The sequence below is a fragment of the Zootoca vivipara genome, chromosome 6, assembly GCF_965207765.1.
Source record: "Zootoca vivipara chromosome 6, rZooViv2.hap1.1, whole genome shotgun sequence".
NCBI lineage: Eukaryota > Metazoa > Chordata > Lepidosauria > Squamata > Lacertidae > Zootoca > Zootoca vivipara.
The window spans coordinates 15,182,856-15,201,837 of NC_142589.1; the positions used below are offsets into that span (position 1 = coordinate 15,182,856).

Genomic DNA, 18,982 nt, shown 5'->3' on the forward strand with positions numbered 1-18,982 from the left:
CGGGGTTGCCAGGAACAGGGTTGTTCAGTCAGGGGGAGCAGGAATGTATTTCCTTCTGAAGGTTAATGAAGGGCATTCCACAACCAGGGAGCCATCACTGAAAAGGCCCTGTGAGCATCAACAGGGAAGTCCGTGGTGTTGGCACTTGATCCAAGAATCTCAGAGCAGCGTGCATGATTCTACCCCACACATACCAAATTTGTCTTTACAACAAGTGTGCATGTAGAGAGAGAGAAAGACTGCCCAGAGTCACTCAAAGAGCTTCAAGGCCGATTGAAGATTTGCACCTGAATGGCAACCTGATACTCTGCCCCCTGCCCCATCTAGCCTCTTGCTTCCAGGGTTTGTTTTGCAAACAGGTGTTACAACCAGTTTTTAGCTCATTTTTAGACCCCACTTTTCCTCCCCCACACCACCCCATTTTTCCACACAAGAACGCTGTTCGGTAGAGTGACAATGAGTGACACATAATCTTCAGGGCTTGGTGGGGTTTTGAACCCAAAGCCACATTCACACCATACCTCTGAAGCGTCACGATGTCACTTGGAACAGTTGCATCTTCCCACAAAGAATTATGGGAGCTGTAGTTTGTTAAGGGTGCCAAGAATGGTTAGGGAACCTCTGTTCCCTTCACAATACTACGTTTCCCAGGGAAGGGGGACTGGTAATTAAACCACGCTGGAGACTGTAGGCATGTGCAAAAATGCATATACAGTACTGGGGTCAAGAGTGCATATAATAAATGCATATATTGGTGAAAATAACATGGAAAAATGCTTTATATCACAGGAAACCACCTTGCAAAAAATATGTATATTAGGTAGTGCAAAGTGTGCCCTAAAATGCCGATCAATTTTCATGATTCTAATCCCCCCCCCAAAGTTCACAAACAGAAGTGGAAATATAGGGAACCTAAAGTTGTGGGGGGGGGAACTGCAATGGATTTGCCCACCCTTCATTTGCCCTTGGGCTGGTTGTTTGATAGGTCACTGAATATGATGTTTTTGTTTGGATAGATAGATAGATAGATAGATAGAATAATTTATTGGCCAAGTATTGGAATTTTGCTTTAACTACATTGCAATGTAAAGAAAAGGGGGGGGAGTACCTCGTACAACCACTATTCCTCTCACAATACAACAGCACAGCGAAAAGACCCCATACCACCAACTGGCCTCCCTTCCACCCACAACTACAGATTCAACAATTTGATGGCACAAGGAAAAAAGCTATTCCTGTGCCTAGACGTTTTTGTATATAGAGTCTGTATACCCAGCATTTCAAATTCTCTTCTCTTCTTTCTCCCACTTGCAACCACTTTCCGGCTCCAGGAGGAATGACGAAGTCACCCACATCAAAATCCAGAACTCCGGGGACTACTACGACCTGTATGGCGGGGAGAAGTTTGCCACGTTGGCGGAGCTGGTCCAATATTACACCGAACAGCAGGGTCTCCTGCGGGAAAAGAACAGCAACATCATCGAGCTGAAGTTTCCTCTCAACTGCCAAGATCCCACCTCGGAGAGGTGAGCCGGGAGCTCCTGCCCCACATCGAGCCCTGTTTGCATGCTCTGTTCTCATACCGACCTTCCCTGAGCACCGTCCTGGCCTACCTTATAGGGTGGTTGTGAGAGAGACGGAACATGCGTGTAAACTGCTTTGAACTTCAAGTGTCATATAAATGCAAAGAATCAGAGTTTCTGCTGCTGCTTCCTAGATTAGGGTTGGCGGATCTGTGGCCCTCTAGCTGTTGTTGGACTCCAGTGGCCAGGGATAATGGGAATTGTGGTCCAAAAACAGCTAGAGAGCCAGTTTTGGGAAACCCTGACCTAGAGGGTCACAGGCCTCCAGAGATTGTGGCCCTCCAGGGGTTGCTAGACTCCAGCTCCCATCAGCCTTAGCTAGCATAGCCTCTGATAATGGATGATGGATGTTGGTGTCCAACAATATCTGAAGGGCCACAGGTTCTCCATGTCTGTTATAGAAGTGGCTCTCAACATGGTGCTGTGTCAAGGGCCCCTTCCTGTACCAGTTGGACGCCTCCTTTAGGCTTACCCAGCACTTTCTGATCAGGTGGGCACCATGTTTATTTCCCACAATGCCTCTGGTGTAGAATCGCTCTGGGGCTTTGTGGGGGATTTAAAATGGCAGCCTCCTGACACCGAGGAAGAAGATTAATGAATGGGGAGGAGAACAGGGCAGGAGTCTCTGGGGGGTCCTGGCATCTGCTTGGCGATACCAGACCTAGGCCCTGGGTCTGTTGGCAAGTTTGTGCCCCATCTTTATTGTACATGTATTGTAACACTTTAAACAGTCACGACTTCCTCCAAGGAATCCTGGGAGTTGTAGTTTGTTAGGGGTGTTGAGAGTTGTTACAAGACTCCCAGTCGCCTCACAGAGCTACAATTAAGCATTGTAATTGTTGATTTATTAATTAGTTTCTGGACCGTGGTCTTAAGGCGATTTACACATAAATTAATTTAAAAATGTTAAAAAGCTAGTTTAAATTCCTAGAGTGGTTTATCCATCTGTTTTCTCATGGAGATCTGGCAATCGTAGTTCTATAAGGGGAATAGGGGTCTCCTAACAACTCTCGGCGCCAATCCACAAGCTACAGCTCCCAGGATTCTTTGGGGGAAGCCACAACAGCATAAAGATGGGGCCTTGATTTCCAGGTGTTTGCTTAACTCTTGTTCCCATCTCTTGATTCCCATATTTCTTCACAGCCCAGGGCTGATGACATAAAGATGGGGACATCTAGGACCCAGGTTTTTTTTTGGCTGTGTGGGGAAAGAGAGTCACTCTTCAAAACAGGCTGATGGCGCCATCTAGGGATGAAGGGGTAGAGGTTCAAGCTTACAAGAAAGAGAGACCTTCCTTATGGGGCAAGTTGGAGGCTGGTGTCTTCCTCAAGTGTGCAGTCAGGATGAAGGAATCTGTCAATCATGCTTTTTCTCATTTTCTCATTTTTCCAGTTTTCCATTTAGTTCTCCACATTTCCATAGCAATTGGTGATCTCCCCACCCCATAAAAATCCATCAGCGTTTTCATGCATTATTATATGCAGTTTTAACTAATATACAGTATTTTTGCTGCAACTTCTCTCCTAATGTAATGCATTTTCCTTGTGTTATTTTCACACACACATTTCCCTCCCGGTATATGCATTATTTGGATGGAGCGTTGCATTGCAAAATTCGGGGAGGATAGAATTTTTGAAATAATATTGGGTTTTGGCTTGTGAATTGGTTCAAGAAGTGTGAACTGGGTATCTTCTCACTAAAATGAAAATAATCAGTTTCTCCCCTATGCTTATAGTGGACAGGCTATTACGATTACTATTACTATATATGTCATGAACAGATACGAATAATAAAAGTAGGTATGTGTGTAAAAAATATATATATGAAGAAGCAAGCTAAAGCCTCGTGTATCATCACATCTGTGAGGCCCACTGGTCAACAGTAGGTGGGTCTAGACCAGGCATCCCCAAACTTTGGCCCTCCAGAAGTTTGGGACTACAATTCCCATCACTCGTGACCACTGGTCCTCTTAGCTAGGGGTCATGGGAGTTGTAGGCCAAAACATCTGGAGGGCCGCAGTTTGGGGATGACTGGTCTAGAAGGAAAAGGGGGTGGAGCTTGCAGGACTGCCTTTTATCTCCCTTATACACTTGCACCCCCATGATGCAAGCAGGCATGAAAGCGAATTGCAGGCCAGGATAGCCCTTGGGGTTCTTTCCAGACCACACCCCTACTAAGCCACACCCATGTTCCCCAGGCCACACCCCTCTCCAGCTCCGCTTTGTATCCTTAGTAACACCTTAACTTAACGCTGAGGTTGCATTCTAAGCATCATGCCTAAAGCCAAAATTGCATACAGTATAGTCAAAACACATTGGGTGCAATAGCAGGTGGGATTGCCAAAGTCCTTTAAAATATATGAAATTGAACTATGATTAAACGTAGTTCCAAGAACTGGTATTTAGAGGTCTACTGCCTCTTGACAGTGGAGGGTGGACCATTGCCATTGTTGCTAGGAGTCATGACTGTCTTTGGTCCAGGGAAGGGCTGGAGCTCAGGGGCAGAGCATCTGCTTTGCATGCAGAAGAGCCCGGGTTCAATCCCCGACCTCTCCAGGCCGGACTGGGAGAGATGCCCAATCAGTCAGTGTGGACAATACCGAGCTATATGGACCCAGGGGTCCGATTCTGTATCAGTGTCCTGTGTTCCTGCCCATTAACTTCAATGGTGCAGAATTCAGTGGCCAGGTTGCTCACCGGAGCAAGACGGTTTGAGCCTATGACACCGATCCTGGCCCGACTGCACTGGCTACCAATTAGTTTCCGGGCCCAATTCAAAGTGTTGGTCTTGACCTATAAAGCCTTAAAGGGCTCAGGACCGCAGTACCTCAAGGACTGCCTCTTTCCATATGAACCTACCCGGACCCTGAGATCATCTTCTGAGGCCCTTCTTTGTGTGCCTCCTCCTCGAGAGGTCTGGAGGGCGGCAACAGGAGAACGGGCCTTCTCTGCAGTGGCTCCCTGTCTGTGGAATGCTCTCCCCAGGGAAGTTCGCCTGGCGCCTTCATTATAAAACCTTTAGACGCCAGGCAAAAACGTTTCTTTTTAACCAGGCCTTTGGTTGATCTGATTTACATCCTATGCCAGGGGTTCCCAAACTAAGGCCTGGGGGCCGGATGTGGCCCAATTGCCTTCTAAATCCGGCCCGCGGACGGTCTGGGAATCAGCATGTTTTTACATGAGTAGAATGTGTCCTTTTAGTTAAAATGCATCTCTGGGTTATTTGTGGGGCATAGGAACTCATTCATATATTTTTTCAAATTATAGTCCGGCCCCCCACAAGGTCTGAGGGGCAGTGGACCGGCTCCCTGCTGAAAAAGTTTGCTGACCCCTGTCCTATGCCCTTTTAAAATGTTTTTTTGGGGGGTGGGCTATTGGGTTGTTGTTTTTATTTTTATTAGGTATCTTCTGGTTTTATATCTTGATTTTATTCAGTGAACTGCCCTGAGGACCCCCCCCCCCCCGGGTATAGGGCAGTATATAAAGTCAATAAATAATCATACTCGTTTAAGAACTTAGTTGGCCATAACTCCTGATCTCTTGGCCCACTGTACCACCCCAAACTCTCTCCCTGAAGCTCTTTGCCTTCCTAGATGGTACCACGGCCACCTGACAGGCAAGGAAGCAGAGAAGCTCCTCACCGAGAAGGGCAAGCCCGGGAGCTTCCTGGTGAGGGGCAGCCAGAGCAAGCCGGGAGACTTTGTCTTGTCGGTGCTGACGAACGAGGACAAAGCTGATACGGGGGACCGGAAGCCCCGGGTGACTCACATCATGATCCGGTACCAGGTAAGGTGTTGTGAAAGCAGACATTCCTCAGAGGTTTCTAGTTAAATCTACCCGGGGGTGGGGGGTGGGAATCCAACATGAAGTTTCTCCTTGTCGCTGAGCTTTAATCCATTGTGCTGACGGACAGGCATTGATGCTACAGTGAAAGGTTTTGCCATTCGCCTGTTTTGAGCCAATGAACTCTCCAGACCGTAAAATGGCAATAACTGTTCTGCCTTCATCACTAAATATAATAATTAAAAAATTAGCAATTGCGGTGAGCTAAATTATTATTATAATAGTAGTCTCATATCCAGTGTCGCTTGGAGATTCTAAGAACCCCCACCACAAAAAAGTGCACATTTGTGAGGTGAGGTCCGCCATCTTGATTCAAAATGGCACCCAGTTGTACCCAAACGTAGACGAAAGCCCTGCTCCTTGATCTCAGGAAACATTATGCAAAATATTTCATAAGTGAAATTCATATGCCAAGCAAACCAACAGTTCTCGTATATGTATATGTATATGTATAGACAGGATTTGATTAGATTTATAAAAAATGGCACGAATGGTTCCTTTCTCCCCTTCCACCCTCAAAAAACAAGTAAGTCTTATCCTTGCAACAAATCGAGGACAACAGTTTTCAGTGTAACCAAATCTCATCCAACAAATCTTGGATGAGGCTGAACTTCGGTTTCCCTCGACTAACATGCTTTTCGCTGCACTACACAGCCTTTTGAATTAGACCAAGGTGAGATCTGAGATCATGTACGGAGTGAGGATTTGAGTCAACATTTTCCTAGTCCACATCTTGTTCTGCCTCTACTGCACACTCTCTGTGTGTGTTCGTTTCTGCAGCCATAACGCTGCCTTTCCTCCACAGCTGGATGGAAAATACGACGTTGGGGGTGGCGAACGTTTTGACACTCTCACGGACTTAGTGGAGCACTACAAGAAAAACCCCATGGTGGAGAAGTCCGGGGCAGTTGTACACCTGAAACAGGTAACATGGCAACAGTTATTTAGGTGGGACTGAGTTGTCCTTGATTGGAGACGCCATCCGAGGAAGGGGCCTGCCCTCGCTGTGTCCTTCAGGGATGTCCTTTTTCTGGTTCCCCGCCACCCCAACTCAACCCCCCTCTCTATTCTTGGCCCCTTCATGTTGTGAGGTTGTCTTCTGCGCATCCCTGTCTTGCAGCCTTTCAATGCCACACGGATCATTGCCGCTAACATCGAGAACCGCGTAAAGGAACTGAACAAAATGGCAGACCACAGCGAGAAGGCCAAGCAAGGCTTCTGGGAGGAGTTTGAGGTACACAGGAAAAACGAGAATTGGATAACAAAAACTACAGACTCCACACACAAAAAACACCAAGTTTGGCAAATACCCCATCTGTTTTTATTTATTTGTTTTAAACATGTATATCCTACATTTTACCATCCTAGCTCTAAAAGCAGCTTAAAGCAAGAAATATATGTACATTAGAAAAAATGTAGAGCCACGTTTTGAACCTCAGAAATTTGAACAAAGATCATCATCAGAAAGAAATTTTTTTGATTGCAAAGGCCTCCTGAAATAAAATGGTTTTAACCATAAACAAATGAGAGGTCATGGAGGGTTAAGAATGATAAGAATAACAACAGTATTAAAAATAGAAATATTTCTGTTCCTTTTTATATTTCCTTCTTTTTAATTTTGTTAAATTTGCAAATAAAAAAGTAAAGAAACCATCAATAAATCAACAAGTCCGTCATAGAACTGAACTAAACAGTTGTAAGTCCAACTATTTCCCTTTATTTTTATTAAATGAATTTATTATTGATACTTATTCAAAGATACACAAAAATGCATACCCAAGACAAACTATATTTCTATAATACGCTGAGATAAAACAGCTACTTTAGTCTAAAAGAGTAAAAAGAAGGAAGAAAAGACAAGCAAAGGAGAAACCTGAAGAAAGAGAAAGCGAGAGAAAAGGAAGAGCGAGGAGAACAATTTTCAATGTAACCAATTCGCCTTGACAGCAGTCCCCATCCCATTGCTCACCAGGGCGAGCCATTTGCTCGCCTCTGTCTCTCACCCAAAGGAGATCCCCTCCTGACCTGCTCTCATACCTGCCAAGTTCCAGCCCGAGAAATAAGGGACCGGACCGGAAGTAGCAGACCGGAAGTAGCGCTGCCGCCATTTTGGAACTGGGCGGAGCATGCTCAGAAGTGACTTTTGATGCTGCTGTGCCCAGTTCCAAAATGGCCGCCGCGCCAGAATAAACCGGGGAAATACAAATAAAATCTGTTCTTCGGCTGGGAACAGCTGGAAAAACGGGGGTTTCCCGGGGAATACAGGAGACTTGGCAGCTATGCCCGCTCTGTGCCAACAGATTCCCAGTCCAGTTCTGATATTGCACTTTGCTATAATGAGGCCCCTTAGGCAACTACAGTAGTGGTTTTTAATACTTCAGCGCCCCCTGTTTGCAATCCTGGGGATATTGACCTACCTTGCAGGTGGCTTGTACAGATTTAACTTCAAGATTTACACTCCCTCTTCGAAAGCGCTTTGCGGATGCGAAGTGTTTTTTTAAAAAAATAAAATAAAAAAGCAAGCTTTCGCCCTTTATTGTTCCTGCCCTTGCAGATGCTGCAGCAACAGGAATGCAAGTTCCTCTACCCCCGGAAAGAGGGTCAGCGTGTGGAGAACAAAGCGAAGAACCGCTACAAAAACATCCTTCCCTGTAAGCATCACAGCTTTTTCAGCCCGAGGGCCGCATCCTGTCCAGGGCATCCTTCCGAGGGCCGCGTGCCAGTGGTGGGCGGAGTCTGAAGCAAGAGTAGGCGGAGCAATGGGTCTGGTGTGGTGGAGCGATTAGGCTCTTAGAGCATTTCATTTGTATCCGGACTCAACCACCTTGGGACAGTGACGTGTGAGTGTGTGTGTGTGTGTGTGTGTGTGTGTGCGCACACGCACACACTTTTTTTGTGTCGCCATAAACTACCTTGCATGGTCATTTGTGAGGATTGTTCAGGAGACAACCTATAAATACATCTGGGAATTGCTGCAATTTTCTCCCCAAAATATCACGCCATGATTCTCTCTCTGTGTAGTTGACACGACGCGAGTGGCTCTCCGAGACGTAGATGAGAGTGTCCCGGGTTCCGATTACATCAATGCCAATTATATTAAGGTGAGCAGAGAAGGCCTGATGTCGGAGAGGGGAGGGCCAGAGGACTTGCTCTTAACCTGCAAAGCAATGGGTGGCAAAATAATAATAATAGTAATAATAATAATAATAATAATAATTAATAATTTTATTTATACCCCGCCCTCCCCAGTCAAAAACCGGGCTCAGGGCGGCTCACACCAACAAAACCACAATAAAACATAAAAAATAATAATTAAAGTACAGTATTAAAATTTAAAATGCAGCCTCATTTCAAGTAGTCCATAAATCCAGGCCATGAGGGAGGAAAACACAGGGGTCAGGCTAAGTCCAACCCAAAGGCCAGGCGGAACAGCTCTGTCTTGCAGGCCCTGCGGAAAGATGACAAATCCCGCAGGGCCCTGGTCTCCTGGGAAAGAGCGTTCCACCAAGTTGGGGCCAATACTGAAAAGGCCCTGGCTCTAGTAGAGGCAAAGTTGCAGGTGTCTCTGAACATGGACAAAGGGCCTTTCTTTCTCAGCAGTATGCTGGGCAGAGAGGTAAGATATTGGGTCCTCCTGCCCCCCCAACTTTGGCACTCTAAATTAGGGCAGTCCAACTTTTCAAACCAAGTCGGCTGCAAAGGTACTTCAACATGGAACTCACAGCCCACACAGTGCCAAAATTTGATGGGTAATTTGTGCTGAGACCACATGTTGGACCGCCCTGTTCCTGATGCTTTTGGACTCTCAACTCCCAATAGCCGCAACTTGCCCAGCCAAAAAGCAAGGCATGATGGGAGTTGTAGTCCACCAACCTCTGGGCGAGGATAGGTTCCCCATTCCTGCTTTTAACTACTGCCTTACCCTGGTGGCGCTGTGGGTTAAACCACAGAGCCTAGGGCTTGCTGATCAGAAGGTCGGTGGTTCAAATCCCTGCAACAGGGTGAGCTCCCGTTGCTCAGTCCCAGCTCCTGCCCACCTAGCAGTTCGAAAGCACATCAAAGTGCAAGTAGATAAATAGGGAACACTCCGACGGGAATGTAAACGGCGTTTTGTGCGCTGCTCTGGTTCGCCAGAAGCAGCTTTGTCATGCTGGCCACATGATCCGGAAGCTGTCTGCGGACAAACGCCGGCTCCCTCGGCCTATAGAGCGAGATGAGCGCCGCAACCCCATACTCTGACACGACTGGACCTGATGGTCAGGGGCCCTTTACCTTTTTGCCACATTGGTGCTCAGTTAGATCAACTTAGTGGTCCTGGCTTCCCCCAGAGGGTCATGGGAATTATTTTTAGTTCTGTTAAATTCTACTTTTTAAATCTAAACATGTACCATTTCAGCTGTCGGTGTCCAGTTGTACCTTGGATCCCGAACGCCTTGCAAATTGAACGTTTTGGCTCCTGAATGCTGCAAACCCGGAAGTGAGTGTTCCGGTTTGTGAATGTTCTTTGGAACCTGAATGTCCGATGGGGCTTCCACAGCTTCTGATTGGCTGCAGAAGCTTCCTGCAGCCAATCAGAAGCCTCGCTTTGGTTTCCAAATGTTTGGAAGTTGAACGAACTTCCAGAACAGATTCCGTTCAACATCCAAGGTACCACTCGTGTCAGCCTAATACTTTGGCTTCTGTTCGTTTAAAAGTTTAGCGTGCCAGACAATCAGATGATTTTGTTATTGTTGGAAAAATGGAGTCTTTTATAAATTATTGGACCAGCAAGGCAATGTAAACCCACATGTAGTACAGGGAACTCTGTGACCCTAATATCATCACCATCATTATTTATTAGCTGAGGTGATTAAACTTTTTCATTTATTATTTTACATAGCCCCCCCCTTTTAAATGTGTTTGTACAGTAAAGAGGCTGTAGCTTTGGATGTCAAAATTTAATCATCAAATACATTAAAATGGGGGGGGGCGCGATCATTTAGGGTGACATTCAACTCCTTTTTACTTGGAGCAGACCTGCTGAAATTAATGGACCTCACTTAGGCATGTTCATTGATTTCAGTGGGTGAAATTAATAAATTTAAATTAATTAAATGAGCACAACAAAGCTAGTCATCCATCAGGGCTTGTCTTTCTGTTATATTCACCAATCTCTTTTTTTGTGGGTGTGGGTGTTCCATTTCCCTTACTTACCAACACCCCCTGCCCTGTTCTAGAATGTTCTCGAAGACGGGAAGAGTTCTGAACACAGCAAAGTCTACATTGCCACCCAGGGCTGCCTCCAAACCACAGTGAACGACTTCTGGGCGATGGTCTACCAAGAGAACACTCACGTCATTGTCATGACGACCAAAGAAGTGGAGCGAGGGAGGGTGAGCCATTCAGCAACCCAGTAGTGCAGGGGCCGGGGGGGGGCTTTTTCCTCAGCATGAGGGCCACATTCCCTTCCCAGCAACCTTCTGAGGGCCACGTGCCACAGAGGGAAAGAGTCAGAGGCAAAAGTCGGCAAAGCAACAAATGCGACTTTTACCTTTCCAGAGTAGGCTAGTTTCTACACGCATGCTCCCACAACCCACCGACCAAATGTCAAGTGGTGCTCCGATGGTGTCAGAAGTTGTGCTGTGGCTCATAACCTTTTTGGTTTGAAGTACGACTTGGATGAGCTGGCCAGGGCTCCGTCATTCTTAATTTTTGTCCCCACCTCTGCATGTCAGAAAGAGCAAGTGGGTTATAATTAGCTGATGATGAGCTTGAACAGCCTCTTCAAACGGAGACTTGAAAGGGAGCCAGCACAGAACCCAGCCGGTAATTGCCATGCTGGCTGAGAGCCTTATTAACAGCCTTGCGCACAAATGGATGCCTCTCCAAATGCTGGTTTCATTACCAGCAACGATAAAGGGAAATCGTGGTGTTCATAATCACTTCCTTGGTACCCTCCAGCTCTGTTTGGAAACTTGTTGTTCATAGGATGCTATCATTGCCTGCCCCCACCCACCCACCACTTCAAGCTTATATTTTTTTCCTCCTCTTTCATGGATAACAGATAGTTAAGGGACCATCTTATTCAGCGATGTAGCAGTCCAGATTGTGGGAATTGAAGATCCCTTACAATTTGTGCAGCAGGGTCCTTGTCTCCAGGATCCTAGAGCTTGCCCAATCACAGCATGGAAGGGGGGAGATTTTTTAGCCATTCTCACCCTTTTTGGCTGATGGGAGCCAATCAGAGAGTAAGGAAGTGAGTCAGCCAGTAAGGATAGGCTCCTGGGGTCATTCTGGGGAAAGTGTGCAAGAGAACACCAAGGAGGAATTGTTCCGTATGCTCCAAAGCTAAGCATTGGGGAGCACCAGAAAACAAGGTGCTTTCATTTCAAGAGAACAGGGTGCAAGTTCTGTTGTGTACGACGGAAACTACAACTTCAGTCAGCTCTGAGATACTGCAAATATTGTGCCCATTTACAAGCACAGAAAATAGTAGACCTAGCTGAAAGGCAACACATGGAGATCTGCATTGATTATAGAGAATTGTAGAGATGGAAGAGACCCCAAGATCCATCTACTCTATCTCTGTACAATACAGGAACCACAGCTGAAAAACCCCTGACAGATAGCCTTCCAGCCTCTGTTTAAAAACCTCTGGTGATGGGAGAGCCCACCGCCTTCCTAGTCTGTTGCACTGCCCTATCAGAAAGTTCTTCCTAATGCTTAGCTAGAATCTCCTTTCCTGTCATTTGAATCCACTGGTTCACGTCCCAAAGGGAAACAAGACAAGTTTGCTCCCTCTTCCGTGTGACAGCACTTCAGATATTTGAAGGTGGCTATCCCACCAACTCTCACTTTTCTCTTCTCCAGTCTAAACATACTCAATTCCCTCAACCGCTCCTCATAAGGCTTGGTTTCCGGACCCTCCTGGTGCCCAGAACTGGGCACAGCGCTCCAGGTGGGGTTCTGACCAAGGCAGAATAGAGTGGTACTGTTGTTTCCCTTGATCTGGGCACCGTCCTTTTGTTGATGCAGCCTGGAATTTTACTTTTTATGGGATTTAATCTCTCTCTCTCCACAGAATAAATGTTTCCGCTACTGGCCGGATAAAAACTGTGCCAAGGAATATGGTTACATCAGCGTGAGGAATGTTGGCGAACGAGAAGCTCAAGGTTATCACATCCGAGAGCTGGAGATTTCACGGATGGACAGGGTGAGAGGTCACCTCTTTAATAGCCCTTTTGCATGTGCTGGTGTTTGCATTTTCGTCTAATCTCTCAGGATCATCTGCCTGTAGATACACTCCCCATCTCCCAGCCTGGAAAGACCCAGGAATGAGTATACACTGTTGCCTCCACAAGGGTGTGGGAAAAGTGGAAAATTCTGCAGAATTCAGAAATCCCTCTGATCTTTATAAAAAAGTTTTTTTAAAAAAATCAAGTTTCTAGCCCTTCAGAAAAATGAAGCTTCAGAAGAGTGCGTCTCAGCAAAGCTGGCTGCAAACACAATGCAATTTTTTAAGCAGTTTGCATGGTCATTCCAGTGCCTGTTGTAGATTTTGCAGATCGTTCCTCCCCCAACCAGAAAAACAGAGAACCCCGCCAAGCTAAATAATACAAAGTAGGAGCATAAGGCAAGCTGTTTTCAGTTTTACATATGGCACACAGGTGACAGAATCTCCCCCACTCAATCCATGCTGTCCCCTGCTCTCACACCTCACAGATGTTCATGAATCAGTGGTGTCGGGCAAGAGAGTGTATATGCGCTTCTGTATATACATTGAACCCTTGGAACTGAACCCCTGTGTAAGATGCAATCTTGGTATGCAACTTTGTGCCAGAGTTTAGTACCTGTGCAAACATTTTCCTAGTTTTGTTTCCCCCCCTCCAATTCCTTGACAAATCACCCCACTACCCACATCACTTAACAATTCCCACTGCCACTATTTCCCTAAACCAGGCAGATCTGTGTTTCTCTTCCCTGACCTGCACTACTCAGAGCGGTATAGGCATTTAGCCTTACAAAACTATCTCCTCCTCCTCTCGAATGTTGCAGGAAGAGCGCCCCAGGCAGATCAAGCACTTCCAGTATTTCAGCTGGCCAGATCACGGGGTCCCCAATGAGCCGGGGGGAGTCCTTGGCTTCCTGGATCAAGTCAACAGGGCCCAAAGAAGCGTCCCGGACACTGGGCCCATTGTAGTGCACTGCAGGTGAGTGGCCAGGAGGGGGCGATGCTTGGCTGGACTGGTTGCAGAGGTTGGCAATATTGGGCATTTGCCAGAACTCCCCCAATGAATTTTCATGGATTGCCCAAGTAATAATATCAAAGCACTCTCAGTTTGTATGCTCTAGATTTTCTAGGCTCCCCACTCTTTTAAAGCCATCCTGTGGGAGTGAGTTCCGTAGTTCCACGCTGCATGAAGGACTTTCTGTTATCTATCCACGATCTAAACTCCTCTCTTACAGATTATAAACCAATATAGAGAATGTGAACATCTTAAGATGTCAAGAACGGGTGATGGGAGGAGAAAACAGTGATTCTGGGATGGTTGGAGATCAGCGGGGCTGGGTAGAGGGGGGGACGGACAAGGCTTACGATCCTTGCGTCAGGAATCCCATCAGCGCTGTTTTTATGGCTGCCTTGTAATCCCCTTGATGGCAGTAATCTCAGTGTTAAACCCTCTAGAGAAAAGGGTTTAAATGTTTGGTGATTGATTTTCCCACCCACCCCTTCCTTGAATGTTGTCAAAGTTGGCTGATGTGAGCTGGAGTCTACCAACTTCCTGGGGGTCCCAGGCTTCCTGTCCTGTTGTAGCCATTCTCACCTTGGCTGACCTATGGGCTAATGTCTGCGCTGGGCTGACGACGACTTTGCCCTCCTTACCTCTCTCTTTCCTCCCCCAGCGCTGGGATAGGACGAACGGGCACCATCATAGTGATAGACATCTTGGTGGACACTATTCACAGGCAAGGTAAACAATAGAACTTTGAGGTTCTCTCTGCCTTTTAATTCTGAGGAGGATCTGGGGCATGCAGAATGTTTCATGCAGTCTTGTAAATAATAGGCACTCGCCTATAGCAAGCTGGTACTGCATCCAGGCAACCAGTAAGCAGAGAAACTTTCTGCTTTAGGTCACAAACTACTAACTGCTCTGGGCAAACAGGCTTGTAAGCTCTCTGGTACAGTGGTACCTCGCAAGACGAATGCCCTGCAAGACGAATTTTTCGCAAGACGAATGCGAGACGCATTCGTTTTGCGAAAAGTTCATCTTGCGAATCGCGGTTTCCCATAGGAATGCATTGAAATTTAATTAATGCATTCCTATGGGCACAAAAAAAATTTCAATGCATTCCTATGGGAAACCACGATTCGCAAGACGCATTTTTCGCAAAACGAATTGACTCGCGGAACAAATTAAATTCGTCTTGCAAGGCACCACTGTATTTGAAGATGCCTGACCAGCGAGCTTTTATGCTATAGACTTAACCCCATAACTTGCCCCCATTCTTGTTCCTCTGGAGCACAGGTCAGCAATCTTTTTCAGCTGTGGGCCGGTCCACTGTCCCTCAGACCATGTGGTGGGCCAGACGATATATTTGGGGGAAAGTGAACGAATTCCTATGCCCCACAAATAACCCAGAGATGTATTTTAAATAAAAGGACACATTCTACTAATGCAAAAACACACTGATTCCTGTACCGTCCGTGGGCCTTATTGAGAAGGTGATTGGGCCGCATCCGGCCCACGGGCCTTAGGTTGCCTACCCCTGCTCTGGAGCTTGCCCTCTTCCCTTCACTCTTGCTGGCCGCCATGCAGTTAGTTAGGCACTCAGCAGCTTTTGTGTTCCAAAAGGGATTTCAGGATTGTTCCGGACAATCCTAGGGACAAGGAACTTGAATTTTAACTACATCATTATGGGAAAGCGAACACTTCCCACCTGGGCGCGATTCTCGTTTTATAAATGAGTTGGCCTTTTGGAGCCGCTCATAAGAATGGTTGCCAACAGACTGTCACTGTTTTACAGAAGGGATTCGATCAACTACTGGAACTGTTAAGGCTGCACGTTGAATTCAAGGGCTCTGTTCAAGGGATGAAAACCCTCTGTTGTATGACCTCCCCAAAAACACATTGGGATGAATGCTCAGTAAAGACAGGGCATAGTCTTGACCAGTGCCGGATTTACGTACGGTATAAGCTAAACAAGCTATGGCTTAGGGTTCCACTCTCTTGGAGCCCCTCAAAAAATTTAAAGGGAAAAAAAACCCTGGACATACATTTCCAAAATATAAGATAAAAAACAAATAAAATAAAACCTACGTACATCAACAATGTTTTGTGTTGTATTTGTTATGTGTAAATGGCTTTCGATAGGTACCTATTAGGTCCATAAATTATCATTATAGCATATATTCAACACAAAAACAGCGACAATTTGTTGTTGAAAAAGGACAGCTGGACATATAAAGGGCCCCGTTACCTTCAGTAGCTTAGGGCCTCATCAAACTTAAATCCAGCCCTGGTCTTGACTACTGGTATTAAGCATTGTGCAAGGAAATCTGAGTGAATTTTCAATGAATATATCATCTGGGGTTCCTGTGTGTCCACTGTAATCTCCTTTTTGGCTCATGCAGGGGAAAGTTCTCTCTTTCTACATCACACTTTTAAAGCACATGGCTTCTCCACCCCCCCCCCCAAAGGATCCTGGGAACTGTAGTGTACAGAGCTACAATTCCCAGCACTCTTGAAGGATGACAGTTCCCATGACCCTTTGGGGGAGAAGCCGCATGCTTTAAGTGTACAGTGCGGATGTGACCTAAGACTGCCCCACCTTTCTTGCCCATAAATAGGCTTGGACTGTGACATCGATATCCCCAAGACCATCCAGATGGTACGGAGGCAGCGCTCTGGCATGGTGCAAACAGAAGCGCAGTACAAGTTCGTCTACATGGCTGTCCAGCAGTACATTTCCACAGAACAAAAGGAGCTGGAACAGGAACAGGTAGGGGGCGTCTCATTTGCCCACCAAAAGAGGGGTGGTTTTGACCTGAAGCGTGCTTAGGGAAGGGACCGGGGGACTGGATCGCATGAGGCCAGTTTTGGATGCAAAGGAATGGTGGGAGGAACCAGCTAGGGAACCCCCAAAGGAAGAAGGCTCAGAGACTGGGGAGTGGTGGTGGGATGACCATGGGTGGTCAGAGAGAGAAGTCTGGGAGGAGGAGGTGTGAGAAGCTGAAGAGGTAACAGGGCTTAGTGAGCTGGGAGAGTCTGTGGCAGAGAGAAGTCCAGAATTGGAGGCAGCAGCTGAATCAGGGAAGTTGGGGAAGGGATGCCAAGAGGCAGAGATGAGTCCAGCTGTTGAAGAGTCACGGGTGTCTCCCACTCCTGCTGTGACCAGCTCCCCTTCTCCCTGGTCTCCCAGAACCAGAAGAGGGTTGAAATGGGTGGGGGAGAAGTTTGCTTCATGCAGATGCAGTCTCTGATTGCTTAGGAAAAACCCTGGAGAGGAGGGGACTTAGACTGCTGCGGGGAGGTGGGGACTTTCAGGCTTGGCAATTGATCCATGGGGCAAGACCTGTGCTCATTAGGCCTGACACTCTGCCAAGTCTGTGCACATCATGCTCTTGCTAATAAAGAGTTAATTCCAACTTGTATTGATTTACTGCTGGCTTGCTCCTGTCACCAACTGCTTTCCGAGCTCAGCCAAGGTGTTTGCTCTAAAAGCATTTAAACCAGGGGTGGGGAACCAGACTTCCATCTCCCATCAGCCCCCAGCCAGCATGGCCAATGGCCAGAGATGATGAGAGCAACATCTGGAGGGCTATTTACGCTCCTCATCCCTAAACTAGACTGTCACTTGCCTGCATTTCCCTGAGCTACCTCCATCACAGCTCTGCCTTTTTTAAAATGAAGGAATAAGGAACCTGTGGCTCTTCAGAAGTTGCTGGGCTCCCACCTCCATCAGCCGCAGTTGCATCTAGTGCTGGTCCTGCTCAGAGTAGACCCATGGAAGTTGGTGGACATGGCTAACTTGGGCACAGTGATTTCCATGAGTCTGCCCTTGAGTAAAACTAGGTGGGATGCTGCCCAATGAACCCAAGTTAGTCTCGTCCATGAATTTCAATGGGTATACTTTGAGCAGGAGTCGGTCACATTTTAGAAATTGCCTCAAAGGTTGGAAGAGCTGTGGAACCAATCGAGTCTGTTTGGTTGTCACGTTTCAGAGAAATACGAGGAAGGAGAGAGAGTACTTGAATATCCGATACCCACCAATGGAGCAGCCCAGAATGAAAGCTCGTCCCCCGTCACCAAGAGTCCAGACAGGGTAAGGTGGAGCTTGTGGGCCTTATTTGAAGGCAAATTGGGAGGGGGGGGGAGTTGGGGAGACTGCATAGACTTGCAGCCTTGGCCCAGCATGAATTCAGAGCAAATCTTTGGCTACAGAGAACATTCTTTTCAGAGTTGGGGATGCCAGAGGAAATGGTGAGAGGGCAGAAATACAAATAGTTGTGAGCAGCATAGCATCCAATTGGCATGTTGGGAGGGTGGGAAGCCAATAGTTCACCTCCATGCCCAAAGGCCTCCCAGCAAACTTTACTGTTAAGGAAACCAATCATTGCCTCAGTTCTTTGTCTGCAAGATTCAGTGTTTATTTTGTTGCTACATTTCTATCCCACCTATCCTTCACGGAATTAAGGGAGTCTTACCTGGTTCACCTCTCTCTCCATTTCATCACTGCAACAACCCTGTGAGGTAGGTTAGGCTGAGAGGCAGTGGCTGGCCCAAGGTCGCGCACACACACACACCGGTCCTCCAGCACTCTACCCATTACACCACACTGCCTCTCAAGATGAGAATGCTTTCATAGACAGGGGAAGCAGCGGCAAAACGGCCATGTGGTTACAGCTAAGTAATAGATGTGAAATGCTTTGAACACTCAAAAGCCCCCAAGAAATGCAAAATGTGTTGTCCCAGGGATATTAGCTGGCTTAGTTTTTGCAAGACGTCTGCTCTTGCCCCCTCTCTTCTCCACACCTTGCTTCCATAAGTTTTTGTTGGGGGGGATGGGGGTTGGAGGATGGGAGTTTGCTCTTGGTTGATTTGTTCCAGCCCCCTTTCTCCTGTTTTGCGCAAGACGAGGGTTGAACTAGATGCCCCACTAGGCCTCTTCCAACTCTACAATTCTGTGTTTCTATAGAGTCGACGACGAATCTGCCTCCGTATACGAGAACCTCAGCGTTAAAGCCACAAAGGTCTCAGGTTTAAGCAGCTCAGGGAGATAGCAGCTTCGGAGAGGGACGTGTACTTGGTGGCTATAAAACAGGTCTGTGGTTTGTTTGTTTAACTTTAACGCTGTTTTAAGGGGATCTGCAGTGGGATCTGCAACAAAAAGTTGCAGCATGGAATGTTCCTGTTCCTTTGGCCGTAGAGAAAGAGAGATTCCCCACCCCCCTCTCCCCATCACCTGGCATTCACTGCCCCGTTCACAGGTGACAAATTTTAGGCAGGGGACATTTTGAAAGGTTTTCTTTTTGTTTTCAGTGGTGTGGGTTTTGGGTTGGGGTTTTTTTTGGGGGGG

At 46.9% G+C, this 18,982-nt stretch overlaps 1 protein-coding gene across 1 annotated transcript in view; it reads left to right on the forward strand.

The window, feature by feature from the left end:
• LOC118086429 (tyrosine-protein phosphatase non-receptor type 11) overlaps positions 1-18,982 on the forward strand; it is a 54,194-nt gene that overhangs the window by 33,649 nt on the left and 1,563 nt on the right. Inside the window, exons 3-15 of the mRNA XM_035118023.3 lie at positions 1,332-1,526; positions 5,176-5,368; positions 6,231-6,350; positions 6,546-6,659; positions 7,980-8,076; positions 8,447-8,526; positions 10,642-10,797; positions 12,486-12,617; positions 13,460-13,614; positions 14,309-14,376; positions 16,254-16,405; positions 17,628-17,728; positions 18,602-18,727. Of these exons, the coding sequence (XP_034973914.1) occupies positions 1,332-1,526; positions 5,176-5,368; positions 6,231-6,350; positions 6,546-6,659; positions 7,980-8,076; positions 8,447-8,526; positions 10,642-10,797; positions 12,486-12,617; positions 13,460-13,614; positions 14,309-14,376; positions 16,254-16,405; positions 17,628-17,728; positions 18,602-18,686 (1,648 nt within the window). The 3' untranslated portion in view covers positions 18,687-18,727. The remainder of the gene's footprint in view (positions 1-1,331; positions 1,527-5,175; positions 5,369-6,230; positions 6,351-6,545; positions 6,660-7,979; positions 8,077-8,446; positions 8,527-10,641; positions 10,798-12,485; positions 12,618-13,459; positions 13,615-14,308; positions 14,377-16,253; positions 16,406-17,627; positions 17,729-18,601; positions 18,728-18,982) is intronic.